This window comes from Scyliorhinus torazame, chromosome 17 (assembly GCF_047496885.1).
Source record: "Scyliorhinus torazame isolate Kashiwa2021f chromosome 17, sScyTor2.1, whole genome shotgun sequence".
In the NCBI taxonomy this organism is placed as follows: domain Eukaryota; kingdom Metazoa; phylum Chordata; class Chondrichthyes; order Carcharhiniformes; family Scyliorhinidae; genus Scyliorhinus; species Scyliorhinus torazame.
This window is the reverse complement of record NC_092723.1, coordinates 177,916,520-177,930,207: the sequence shown is the minus strand read 5'-3', so window position 1 is coordinate 177,930,207 and position 13,688 is coordinate 177,916,520. Positions and strand designations below refer to the sequence as shown.

At 53.4% G+C, this 13,688-nt stretch overlaps 1 protein-coding gene across 1 annotated transcript in view; it reads right to left on the bottom strand.

The window, feature by feature from the left end:
- The window catches only part of ciita (class II, major histocompatibility complex, transactivator), a 119,707-nt gene that overhangs the window by 42,530 nt on the left and 63,489 nt on the right, over nt 1–13,688 (bottom strand). Inside the window, 4 exon segments of the mRNA XM_072481718.1 lie at nt 270–497; nt 1,948–2,016; nt 4,779–4,910; nt 5,758–5,889. Of these exon segments, the coding sequence (XP_072337819.1) occupies nt 270–497; nt 1,948–2,016; nt 4,779–4,910; nt 5,758–5,889 (561 nt within the window).

The following is a 13,688-nucleotide window of genomic DNA, read 5'->3' as shown; positions in this document are numbered from 1 at the left end:
TCACGTATCCAAGGGGCTTGAATTAGCTTACCTCCTCCATGCTACATCCCGCGCCCACCACTTGGCTTCCTGTTGTTACCATGTGTAGCTAAATCTGGCAGCTCAGCTGAACTGAGGGTTCGAACACCCGTCTGTCCACTCCATGGGGCAATAGGCTGGTTTTCATCGTGATGTGTTACTCACCTACAGCTAAATCTCCGAGCCTTTTGAACCTTGCTCAAGCAAACACTAACTCGATTAGTAACAGATTAAATATTTGGATGACGTACATGGCCCTTCACTGTACTCCGAGCCGGTAGCCACCGGACTATCCATAGGCTGAGCGTTGGTCGCGGACTCTGGCGATCTCTGACTGTCGCTGGATTGAGGACTGGCAGAGCCTGCAGTAGTTGGACTGTCCACGGGACTGACAGGTGAATCTGTGCACCAAGTAACAGATGAGGCGTTCCGCGGTGTCACGGGAACATTCTGGGGAGAACCATCCCACGTTGAATGAGCTGAAACACAAAATTCAGGGAGATGGGAGAGCAAATAAGAGGATCCTTTACTTAACCCTTCAGTAGAAATACTTAATTTGACAGACTAAGGGTGTCATTGAATTTTAGGAGTAACAGATGTGAGAAGACCAGCAGGAGAAAATTGACGGGAATGTCGTGTAGCGAGGCCACCAGGGAGATGCACTTCCCTGATCTGTGCTCCTCAGATGGCATCTAGATGAAGGGGGTTGAGCACCAACAGGCTGCATTGTGCACTAGAGAAGTAGGCCCCTGCTTCAAACATGCAGAATTCCCAATCTCAGGTGAACTACTGTGAAGACGATGAGTTCTTAGTTGCGTCATTTTTCTTACACGCCCGCGATTATACAATGCATGTCTTGACCAGGGGCTGATTTAGCTCAGTGGGCTAAACAGCTGGCTTGTAATGCAGAACAAGGCCAGCAGCGCGGGTTCAATTCCCGTACCGGCCTCCCCGAACAGGCGCCGGAATGTGGCGACGAGGGGCTTTTCACAGTAACTTCATTGAAGCCTATTTGTGACAGTAAGCGTTGTTCTTGCAGAACCATTTATCACCACTCCAGTGATTCAATCTCAGCGGCCGCTTCAGTGCATTAATGCTGGTGCGCTGCACTGCTGCAAATGCCATGTTTCGGAGGAAACATTAAACCGACACGCTTCCTGCCAGCTCTTGTAGCCATAAAATGAAAAGCCCCATGCTGCCTTTCGCAAAGGAGCTGGGGGTATTTTCCTCACGTCCGGGCCGAAGGGAATGTCTCACATTTATCTGCACCAAACTGATTACCTGGTTCTTTTTCCCCATTGCTGCGTGGGATCTTGCTGTGCGCTAATGGATTTCCACATAGAGCTAAATTATAACAGTGACTACACGTCAAAGACATTTCATTGGCTAAAAAGTGATTTGGGATATCGGAAATATGAGGGGACAATCCCAATGCATCTTCTACTGTCCTCGCATACAATCTTCTCGTACATTGCCATTCGAAAGGGTGATTGGACAAACTTGTTGTTTCTTCAAATGGTACATCCAGCAAAATTTGGGTCCAATCAAAACCAAATTTACTATTTTCGCCGTTTAAGTCTGAAGTTTGTCAGAGGCAAAGCTTCGCAAAACTTACCGCACAAAAGGCTACTTGAAGATAACAGACCATGGTGCTGCGGGTAGGAGATTAGCATGGACAGAGGATTGGCTAACTGGATGGACAACAGAGAGTTGGGATATGAGAGGCATTTTCAGGATGACAACCTGTAACTAGTGGAGTGCCACTGTGCCACAGGAATCACTGCTGGGGCCACAATTATTTACAATATGTAAATGGGGCGGGGGGAGAAATTTGGCGAATCAGGTGAGCTGGAAAAGTTCAGGTGAGCTGTAATGACGGGGATCAGATAGACCATTCAGCATGTTCGATAAAGGCAGAAAGATACTCACATGGGGAATGCACAGGTGATGTTGGCAGCAGTGATGTAATCTCAAGAGTTCCTAAGCTCTTGTTTACAACTGGAAAACAGAACAGATTTTATAGATCTTCTTTTCATATTAACGATCCATTGCGCAATCTGCCGTTCCATATATTTGTAAACTCAAGAACAGCTTCTTCCGCACTGCCATCAGACTTTTGAATGGACCTACCTCGTATTAAGTTGATCTTTTCTCTACACCTTGCTATAACTGCAACATTATATTCTGCAGTCTCTCCTTCCTTCCCTATGTATGGGATGCATTGTTTGTACAGCATGCAGGAAACATTACTTTTCACTGTATACTAATACATGTGACCAGAATAAATCAAATCAAAAACAGTTGAACGTATTTTCTTCAGCAAGAAAGGTCTTGCTCCACACTCCGCTTGCCCTTCCCAGGAGCAATTGGGGATGTGCACTAAATGGTGACAATGCCCACATCCCACTAAATAATAAAACCTCATCCACCGTAATGTCCGTGAAAGCTCACTCGCAGTACGGTAGTTGTCATGATCAGCAGACATGCAGATAATGATATACAGACAGGCAGCTGATGAACACAGAGAACAGGACATGTCCAATGAGCAGGCAGGACACTCAGGGGATTGAACTAACTTCAAGGTCTGGAGTATCTTTTGGTTAAAGTTGCATCCAGTTGCAGCCTGTGTTATCCCAGAGTACATAACACGACAGTAGCTCTCTGCAGAGCCATATACCAGGGAGCCACAGAATCCCCCCAGTGCAGAAGGAGGTCATTCAGCCCATCGTGTCCGCACCGACCGTCTGAAAAAGTACTCTCCCTAGGCCCACTCCCCACCCTATCCCTGTAACCCGACCTAACCTGCATCTCTGGGCAGCATGGTAGCACAAGTGGATAGCACTGTGGTGGCTTTGCAGCGCCAGGGTCCCAGGTTCGATTCCCCACTGGGTCACTGTCTGTGCGGAGTCTGCACGTTCCCCCCGTGTCTGCGTGGGTTTCCTCCGGGCGCTCCGGTTTCCTCCCACAGTCCAAAGAGGTGCAGGTTAGGTAGATTGGCCATGCTAAATTGCCCTTAGTGTCCAAAAAGGTTAGGAGGGGTTATTGGGTTACGGGGATAGGGTGGAAGTGAGGTCTTAAGTGGGTCGGTGCAGACTCGAAGGGCTGAATGGCCTCCTTCTGCACTCTATGTTCTATCTCCAGAGGGTGGTGAGCATGTGGAACGGGCTGCCAGAGGCAGTGGTAGAGGCGGGTGCAATTTTGTCCTTTAAAAAGCAGACAGTTATATAGGCAGGCTGGGTTCAGAGAGATATGGGCCAAATGGGACGAGCTCAGTGATTGAAACTGGGCGGCATGGACAAGCTGGGCCGAAGGGCCTGTTTCCATGTTGTAAACATCTGTGACTCTAACCTTGGACTGTGGGAGGAAACCGGAGCACCCGGAGGAAACTCACGCAAACACGGGGAGAACGGACAAACTCTACACAGGCAGTCAACCCGAGGCCAGAATAGAACCCAGGGCCCTGGTGCTGTGAGGCAGCAGTGCTAACCACTGTGCCACCCTTAATGATGTGGTTTTTGCAGAGTGATAAAGGGATTGGATTGCCCAGCCTGTGTAGAAATCAGATGCACAAAAATATGGCAAGCTCCAGTAAGCGGTTACTCAGGTGGTCCCATTCCCTTATCTTGTGCCATTTGTCTTTGCATAGTAAACCAGACGCACAGGCTAATACCCTGGGGCCGTGGGTTCAAATCCCACCACCGCAGCTAGTGGAATTTAAATTCGATTCATTGATAAATTCAATTAATTAATAAAAATCAGGAATATCAAAGTAGTCTCAGAAATAATGCCATGAAATTATTGATTGACAGAAAAAAACAATTTGGTCCACGAGGGAAGTAAATCTGCCGTCCTTGCCTGGTCTGGCCTACGTGTGACTCCAGACCCACAGCAATGTGTTTGACTCTTAACTGCCCTTTGCAATGACCCAGCAAGCCACTCAGTTCAAGGGCAATTAGGGATGGGCAATAAATGCTGGTCCACATCTCATGAAATAATTTACAAAGTCACTTCTTTGGCATTGAGACCACCTACTTGCTCAACCGTTACATCGAACATAGAACATACAGTGCAGAAAGAGGCCATTTTGGCCCATCGAGTCTGCACCGACCCACTTAAACCCTCACTTCCACCCTATCCCCCTAACCCAATAACCCCTCCTAACCTTTTTGGACATTAAGGGCAATTTATCATGGCCAATCCACCTTATCTGCACGTCTTTGGACTGTGGGAAAGAACGTTTCGAGGCCAGGAAAAGGTGACAAATCATCGAGAAACCAGTTATATGGGGGCATTAATACAATCCCAGAGGCTGCCATCTGCCCTGTATCAATGCCCCAGGCAAACTAGAGGAAACCAACTGAAATGTTATTCTTTCACCCTGTTTGATCCAATCTAATTGCTAACTTCTATCTTTTTTTGCTCCTTAAGGTGATGATCCACTTTATGTAAACGGCCCTGTGAAGATCACAATTCCCGTGACGAGAGTTCCTTTTTAATACCAATGTTAAAATGCTTCCACAAATCAGGGGAATTGGGAGTGGCGGCATCACGATACAAGTTAATTATCGTACACATCTCGGGCCAGGGCCTGTGTTGCTGACCTGAAAATAACCCAGGCTTTCTGTCCTTAAGAATCATCGAACAGGACAGCAGGAGGCCCTTCGGCCCATCGCGTCATGACAATGTTTGTCCACTTTCCGACTGGTTCCATTTCTGACACACAGGAAGAAGTGAGAAAAGATGAGCGTTTCCAGACAAACCTAAAATGCAGGCGGAGGTTCCCTGTTGCACCGTTCCATTGACAGACACGCTAACGACTTGCTGGGGAAGCGGGTATGACGGAAAAAGCTGGATGGCAACCGGGCCATTAACGGCCAAGTCACTGCTGTTGGCTGAAATGAGTAAATGTTAAATACAGAAATTATAACCTTTTTCCTACTGGAAAATTATTACACGTCAATATATTTTTCCTGTTCCCCCCTCCCCTTGAAGCCCCATGTTATACCCTCACAAAACTTAGGGGGAAGAACCGATCATCCTCCCTGCAGGCCTCGTGGGATACGAGCTTCCCCCCCCCGTGAAGGACGGGGGCCCCATCAGCGGATCACTGATTGCGGACATAAAAGCTGGCCCAGGTAGGAGTCTGTCTCAGCTGGTGCTGTTCTGACGCCGGCCACGAGATGGCAGACACGGGCCAGCTGGACTGAATCAAATGCCAGCCCTCCCTCCACGTCGAAGAGGAAGTGTTTATCACTGCAAGACGGTCCAGTTGAAACCAGGAATTTATTTTGTGCTGATTACAAGCACAAACTTGCATCCTACCATTCGGTGCTGCAAGAAGTTGTTGTTGTACCGAAGACAGTGCTCCACGAGACCACCCACGCAATCAACAGTAACTTGGATTTTTATAGCACCTCTAATGTAGTAAAGAACCCCAAGGAACTTCACAGGAGTGTTCTCAAACAAAATCTAACACGAAGATGCATAAGGAGATATTGGGCCAGATATTAGTCAAAGAGTTAAGCATTAAATTCTCAATGATCTTTGAGTTGTAAGTTTTAAATCAGCTGGACGTAAGCACCCAGAATGCTTACATTCAACACAAGACTCAAAATCCTATCAGGGTGTCAAACAGCAACGGCGCCAGGCTCTCGGGTTTAATTTGGTAGAATTCAGGAAAGACACCAATCTAATTGGGAGCAAGCACAGATTCCAAAGCGTATTTTCAGTGTTACAGACCTGACTGGGAGTAAGCATTTGATCCAATCTGTGCGACGTGATTTTTCAATTCCTGCAGATGGTTGACGCCTAAAGGGTAGGTTGTTGGTGACTGGGGAGAATGTTCTGGAGAAGGAGGTTGGTTCTCTTCACCTAAAGCAATGGTCGAGCAGATTAGCACACATTTCTTTTTTTAAAAAAAAAAATTTAGTGTACCCCCTAGCAGGCAGCACGGTGGCGCAGTGGGTTAGCCCTGCTGCCTCACGGCGCCGAGGTCCCAGGTTCGATCCCGGCTCTGGGTCACTGTCCGTGTGGAGTTTGCACATTCTCCCCGTGTCTGCGTGGGTTTCGCCCCCACAACCCAAAGATGTGCAGGCTAGGTGGATTGGCCACACTAAATTGCCCCTTAATTGGATAAAATGAATTGGGTACTCTAAATTTATATTTAAATTTTTTTTAAAAAATTAGTGTACCCAATTAAGGGGCAATTTAGCCTGTTCAATCCACCTACCCTGCACATCTTTGGGTCGTGGGGCGAAACCCACGCAGACACGGGGAGAATGTGCAAACTCCACACGGACAGTGACCCAGAGCCGGGATCGAACCTGGGACCTCGGCGCCGTGAGGCAGCATGCTAACCCACTGCGCCACCGTGCAGCCCCTAGCACACATTTCTATATCTCCAAAACGCTGTGATGTTCTGGGAAGCCAGTTGGGGACGGATGATGCTGCAGCCAATCTTTGCTCAGCGTTGCATTTATTTACGGTGACAGTCATTACAGGCATACACAGCCTCACCCAACCACACACAGTTTCAGTATCTCTTTACATCTGCTGAAGTGAAGCCCTATTTAATGCACGCCACCTGCATGGAATTCAACACAATTATTATAGAATTAACATACACCCTGTAAATGTCCAACGGTGACTCAGAGATTCTGTCTGAAACAACAGTCGATCAGAACCATTGATTAACTGACCCAATAAGGTACTAATCTAGCAGCATTTGCTCCTTGTTTCCCGTCACCTATGTCTAGTCATATTATGTAATTTACCCCTGAGAAAAATCCTGAAATAATGGGCGGGATTCTCTCAGCCCGGGGCCGGGCCGGAGAATCCCTGTGACCGGTTCGAATCACGGCACGCTGCCCCAAAGCAGAGCGGAGAATTGGCGCCATAGCGTGGTCGGCGTGGCGCCGGTCGGGGGCCGCTCTATGCGCCCCGCCCCCCCCCCCCCCCGCCGACTCTCGGCCTGGGTGGCCTTTACAAAAAAAACAAGTCCCACCGACGCCGTTCTAATCAGCTTTCAGATGGCGGGACGTCGGCGTGCAAGGGTCCGGGTGGCAGCCCGTGGCGGGGGAGAGGGGATCGACCCCGGGGGGGGGCCTCCATTGTGGCCTGGCCCGCGATCGGGGCCCACCGACCGGCGGGCCAGCCTCTCGGGCTGGGGGCCTCCTTTCTTCCGCGCCGGCCCCTGTAGCCCTACGCCATGTTGCGTCGGGGGTGGCACAGAGAAGGGAGCCACTGCGCATGCGTGCGTTGGCGCCTGTCCCACTGTGCATGCACGGACCACACAGCACCCAGTTGACACCGGGATCTGCAGCTGGAACGGCGTGGGTCGCTCCAGTGCCGTGCTAGCCCCCTGTAGGGGCCAGAATTGCTGATCCTGAGGCCGTGTTGACACCGTCGAGAAACGGCATCTCCGACAGCGTCAACACTTAGCCTCAGGATCAGAGAATCCCGCCCGTTGTACACATGAAAAAGGTGGAAGTCTATGAGTCCATTCAAAGCTGCGTCTACATTGGGCTGGAATTCTCTGACTGTTGGGATTCTCTTTTCCCACTGGCAGTGCACACCCATCCACGGGTTTGCTGGTGGCGTGGGGTGGATTCAATGGGAATCCCGTCGCCAGCAAACAGCGCGCGGCCGCAGAACCCAGGACTGGGGGACGGAAGAATCCCGCCCCGGGAAATGGAAGTCCTGCTATCCCAGCTATTGCGATCGCTAGACTTGATGAGGCAGTTATGCTTTAAATGATTTATTTTCATTTAAGATAAAACGGATAGTTCCGGAATGGACGGATGGGATGTAATTGTGCTGACTTTTGCCCGGCGATAAGTCCATGTGACCCGGCTGCCACGGGGGCAGGGGGCCCAGGCGAAAATATATTCAAAGTCAGGTGCAAACTTGAACACCTGGACATAAAGCTGGCCTTACAATTTAAGATTCACAGATTCTCAGAGGTTTCAGACTAAAGTAGTTGGTGACGAGACCCCACAACAGGTGTTGCTACGCCAAGCAGAAGAAAAAGACTGGTTTAGGGTTAACCACTTGTTAACCACAGATATGAAATGTGTAAGATTATTATGCTTTGGGACCGTCTCTTTCTCATGTGACCTGTTCTGAATTCTGCTGACAATAACCCACCCTGGGTGGCTTGGTTGTTAAAGAGCGGAACTTAAAACGTGAAGTCTATTTGATTCTGCTGAAAGGGCGAAGTGAAAACAGCAGAATGTGTTCCCAGCACAATAAATGTCAGCACTGTTCAAAAGCGAAAACACGCGAACAAAGCAAAATGGATTTCAGAGTTCATGGCTTGAAGTTGTTGAGCTCAAATGTTGAAGGCTGCAAAGTGCCTCATCAGAAGACCAGGTGCTATTTCTCTAGTTTGCGTTGGGCTGCACTGGAACATGGCAGGAGGCCAAGGACAGAAATGTGAGCATGAGAACAAGATGGTGAATTTAAATGGCAAGAAACAGGAAGGTCGGGGCCATGCTTGTTCCACAAAGCGGTCATCCAGTCTACGTTTAGTCTCCTCAATGTAGAAGGGACCACATTAAAGGGTAGCATTGTGGATAGCACAATTGCTTCACAGCTCCAAGGTCCCAGGTTCGATTCCGGCTTGGGTCACTGTCTGTGCGGAGTCTGCACATCCTCCCCGTGTGTGCGTGGGTTTCCTCCGGGTGCTCCGGTTTCCTCCCACAGTCCAAAGATGTGCAGGTTAGGTGGATTGGCCATGATAAATTGCCCTTAGTGTTGGGTGGGGTTACTGGGCTATGGGGATAGGGTGGAGGTGTTGATCTTGGGTAGGGTGCTCTTTCCAAGAGCCGGTGCAGACTCGATGGGCCGAATGGCCTCCTTCTGCATTGTAAGTTCTATGATAATCTATGAAATTGTGAGCAGCAAATACATTGGATTAAATTGAAAGAAGAGCAATTAAATCGCTGCTTCACCTTGAAGGAATATACCTTTGGATGATATAATCATAGACCCCATCACGGGTCCGTGCCGGGAAGGCGGATGGGGTCCGTGCCGGGAAGGAGGAGGAGGATGGGGTCCGTGCCGGGGAGGGGGATGGGGGGGACTGGGTCCGTGCCGGGGAGGGTGATGTGCCGCAGGCAGAGGAGTGGGAGAGGAGGAGCAGCAGGAAGAGGCGCAGTCCTCCCCAGACGAGGGGGATGGGGGCAATGGTCAGGGCAGACGGGGTAGACACAGGCGGGTGGCTGTCCACCGTTACCGGTTGGCCCAGCGGGCACAGGACAGACTGATAGCTGCCCGCTTCACTGACTAGATGGGCGTGGGAATCGGGTAGTATGGCCACAGACCGCACACCATGGCAACAGCCGACCTCCCACACCACCCACCCAGCACCCTCACCCCCCTCCCCAACCCCACCCACCCCACCCGCATGCACACCACCCCCCCATTGCCGATCCACCTGCGGCACAACGGCCGGGCTCACCCAGTTGCCGGTGGACGCGTGTCTATTGCAGGCCATGGAGGATGATGACAACCCGCCCTGCGATGAGCTCCTGGCTCCACATCGTTGGACTATGTCTGACCCATGGCCAAAATACCACCATCCACCCGGACCATCCCTGCATGCAGCTATGACACTGCAGCGCACGGTCCCGTCCTCTGCCCGGGGGGGGGGGATGTTGATGGCGGCCCAGGGGGAAGGGGGCAGACTCACCTGGGGCTGAGGTAAGACCACCCCTCACACACACACTTGCGCTCAACGTACATGACACCCCCGCACACTTTGGGCAGAGCACAAAGGCAGCTTCTGTAGGTGTAACATTGACTTTAATAACCAAAGGAGTTCATGCACGTGCCCTAGCCCCCAAAACTCATCTGTGCCCTGCACCCGTGCCAACTTACTCAGTGTCTAATTGTTTGGCCTTACGGACCCTATGGCTACGTCTACGTGGTTCCCCAGACGGTACAGCAGAACTGGAGGTGGACTCCTGTGATTCCTGCCCTCTGACATTGGATCCCTTTGGCGGCCGTTTCCTGGGGCGTCCTGGCCTAGATGGGCCAGGCTGCGGCCCGGGCGACTGGGATGGCGAGCTGCCAGCCTGTCCTGCACGTTGCCCACCCGCTGCACCTGGGACGGAAGGGGGGAGAGTCCGAGGTGTCACGGTGTACCGGGACCTCCCCTACAGAGGGAGCCGGGACGGACCACACCACCTCCTCCTCCCTCGGGGTGCCCGATGGCCCCCAGGCCTCTACATGGGTCGGGGATGCGAACGGACTGGCCATCCGACGCCCCCCCCGACATCTGGCGCTGCCAGTCCTGGAGGTCCGTGCTGGTATCGACAGGGGTTTGCAGCCATGGAGCCCAGGGTGTTGACAAACCCTGTCTGTGACAGTGCGACACCGGCTCGCACATGGCCACTGGCGCCGATGCCCTCAGCGATGGCCTGCAGAGACTGGGCCATGGCCTGCTGAGACTGGGCCATGGCCTGCAGAGACTGGGCCATGGCGTTGAGCGCCTCTGCCATCTGGCGCTGGCACTGGCTCATGGCCTCCTGTGAGAGGGCAGCCATGTCCTGGGCCACAGACGCCGCCTGCACGGAAAGCCCCAGGCCTCGCAAACCGTTCCCCATGTCTGACACCATCGCACCCATTGCCTCCACCGCGGACGCCACCCGTGCAGTGTTGGCCTGGGTGGCACGCATGACCGGCACCACTCCCAGCTCCTGGACGCGGGTGGACTCCTCCACCTGCGACTGCAGCCGCCGCAAGCCGGCCGTCACCCTCTTCGCTCGTCTCCGGTTCGGTGGTTGCATCGGATCTATGGGTGGGTGTGGTAACTCCAGGAACCCGGGATCCATCTGGGCGCAGATGTTCGCTTGGGCTGGGCTGCCCTCCGACCGCCCGGCCCCTCTGCTGCTCCTACCTCCACCTGCTGTACCGGGACGGCTGTGTTGTGCGCACCAGTGAGTGTACCAGACGCCTCATCACTAAAGTGCCCAACCGAGGTGAGTGTTTCTGCGATGGTGGAGGGTGTTGGTGACAGCAGTGGCGTTGTGTCATGCGCATCGTCCCACTCTGAGTCCATGGCACTTTGGGGTGGGGGTTCGTCTCCACCCATCCACTCTGAGTCACTGTCCTGTATTTCAGTTTCCTGGGTAGGGGTGTCCTGGGTAGGGGTGTCCTGGGTAGTAGTGTCCTGGGTAGCGGTGTCCTGGGTAGTGGTTTCGTGGCTCGGCTGTGACGGGGGCCTGTGCCTGCCCCTCTCGTCGCTGGGTGGCACACGCCTGTGTCGTCGCACCCGCACGAGACGGGGGCGTCGTCTCCCTGTTGCTCCAGGTCTCTCCATCTCCAGTGGTCTCCAAGGGGCATCCTGCGGGCGTCGCATGCCAGAGGGTCCGGGTCTCTCCATCTCCAGTGGTCTCCAAGGGGCATCCTGCGGGCGCCGCATGCCGGAGGGTCCGTGTCTCTCCGTCCCCTGTGGTCTCCGAGGGGCATCATGCGGGCGGTCTGCATCTGCGGGGATGGGTGCCTGGACGTTTGGTCCTGCGATACACAATGAAGCATGCATGGTTAGACACGCAGGCAGTGATCAGGTGATATGGGGGACGGGGATATAGGGGAGAGGGGATATGGGACGGGCTGTCGGTGGCTCACTTGCTGGTGGGCCCCCAACCTCTGCATCAGCAACCTCCCGGTCCTCAGGTCCGCCAACCAGTTCCAGGGCCCTTCCCTCATGTTCGGTCAGTGGCCTCTCATCAGCTGGGCCTCCTCCAGTCCTCACATGCTCCCTGGTGTTGTGTGCGCGCTTCTCCTGTGGGGGGGGGGGGTGGTGGCAGGGGTAAAAGGCAACAGTGTTAGGCAGGTATATGAATGCACGCCATCGGTTGCGCGTGTATTGCAGAGGTTAAGGTTAGGGCTATTTCACTTGGGGAAATGGGGGAAGGCGGATATGGGGGAGGGGGATATGGGGGAGGGGGGATATGGGGGAGGGGGGATATGGGGGAGGGGGATATGGGGGAAGGGGGATATGGGGGAGGGGGGATATGGGGGAGGGGGGATATGGGGGAGGTGGGATATGGGGGATATGGGGGAGGGGGGATATGGGGGAGGGGGATATGGGGGAGAGAGGATTTGGGGGACATGGGGGAGGGTGGACATGGGGGAGGGGAGATATGGGGAGGGGAGATATGGGGAGGGGAGATATGGGGAGGGGAGATATGGGGAGGGGGATATGTAGGAGGGGATATGGGGGAGGGGGGATATGAGGGATATGGGGGAGGGGAGATATGGGGGAGGGGGGTTATGGGGGAGGGGGCATATGGGGGAGGGGGATATGGGGGAGGGGGGTTATGGGGGAGGGGGCATATGGGGGAGGGGGATATGGGGGAGGGGGATATGGGGGAGGGGGGATATGGGGAGGGGGGATATGTAGGAGGGGGATATGGGGGAGGGGGGATATGGGGGTGGGGGGATATGGGGGAGAGGGGATATGGGGAGGGGGGATATGGGGAGGGGGGATATGGGGAGGGGGGATATGGGGAGGGGGGATATGGGGAGGGGGGATATGGGGAGGGGGGATATGGGGGAGGGGTGATATGGGGAGGGGTGATATGGGGAGGGGTGATATGGGGGAAGGGGGGATATGGGGGAGGCTCACCCTGCCTGCTCTGACGATTTGTTCACCTGTGGCACTGGGTGCCTGTCCGTGGTGTTAGGGCCACAGCGGTGACGACCTCTGCCACCTCCCTCCACAGACGCCGGCTGTGGCGTGGGGCAACTCTGCGGCCGTGCCCGGGATACAGGGCGTCCCTCCTCTGCTCCACTGCGTCCAGGAGCGCCTCAATGTCACGATACTGGAACCTCGCGGCTGAGCGGCGGGCGGCCATCCGGTCGGGTGTTCTGGTCGGGTGGGGGGAGCAGCGCGTCCTTAATGAGCCGTCACGCCGTGCGGCGTGTATGACGCCGCACGGCGTGAACCACGTGAGCCAGCGCGGATAGCGTCACGCTGCTGCTAGCCCATTCCGGGCCGGAGACTTTGCGACGTTTGGGGCGGCGCGATGCAGGTGGGATTTGCGCCGTTTTTGCCGCCGGTCGGCGGACTTTGCGCCGATAACGGAGAATTTCGCGCCTTGTGTGCTTAAAAGGAACATTTTGTGTTGATGAGACCATTGTAGGCTACGATGTACTTTGTAATCAGTGTCAATCCTAAAACCTATGTGTAATTGTTAAGATAAGTGGGGAGGGGTGGGGGGTATTGTATTATAATCCAATTTTCCATGTTTAATAAATATTTTTTAAAATTCTATCATGGGATGTGATCTGCCCTTGAACAGAAACCATTTCAGAATCACCTTGCTGAGTGTCTGGGGTCACAGGTGGGCCAGACTGGGTAAGGACAACAGATTTCCTTCCCTAAAGGATATTAAGGAACCAGGTGGGTTTTTACGACCATTGACAATGGTTTCATGGTCATTAATTCTGCCGTGGTGGGATTCGAACCCGGGTCCCCAAAGCATTATCCTGGGTCTTTGGATTCCTAGTCTAGTGACAATACCACTGTGCCATGACCTTCCAATTTTCTTGTTGCTAAAACTTATCAGCAGTGCTATGACTGTTCCTCCAGGTTTTATGAAATAAAATAAAAGTTACAGGGCTGGATTCTCCATTTTGGAGACTAAGTCCCCATGCCGGCG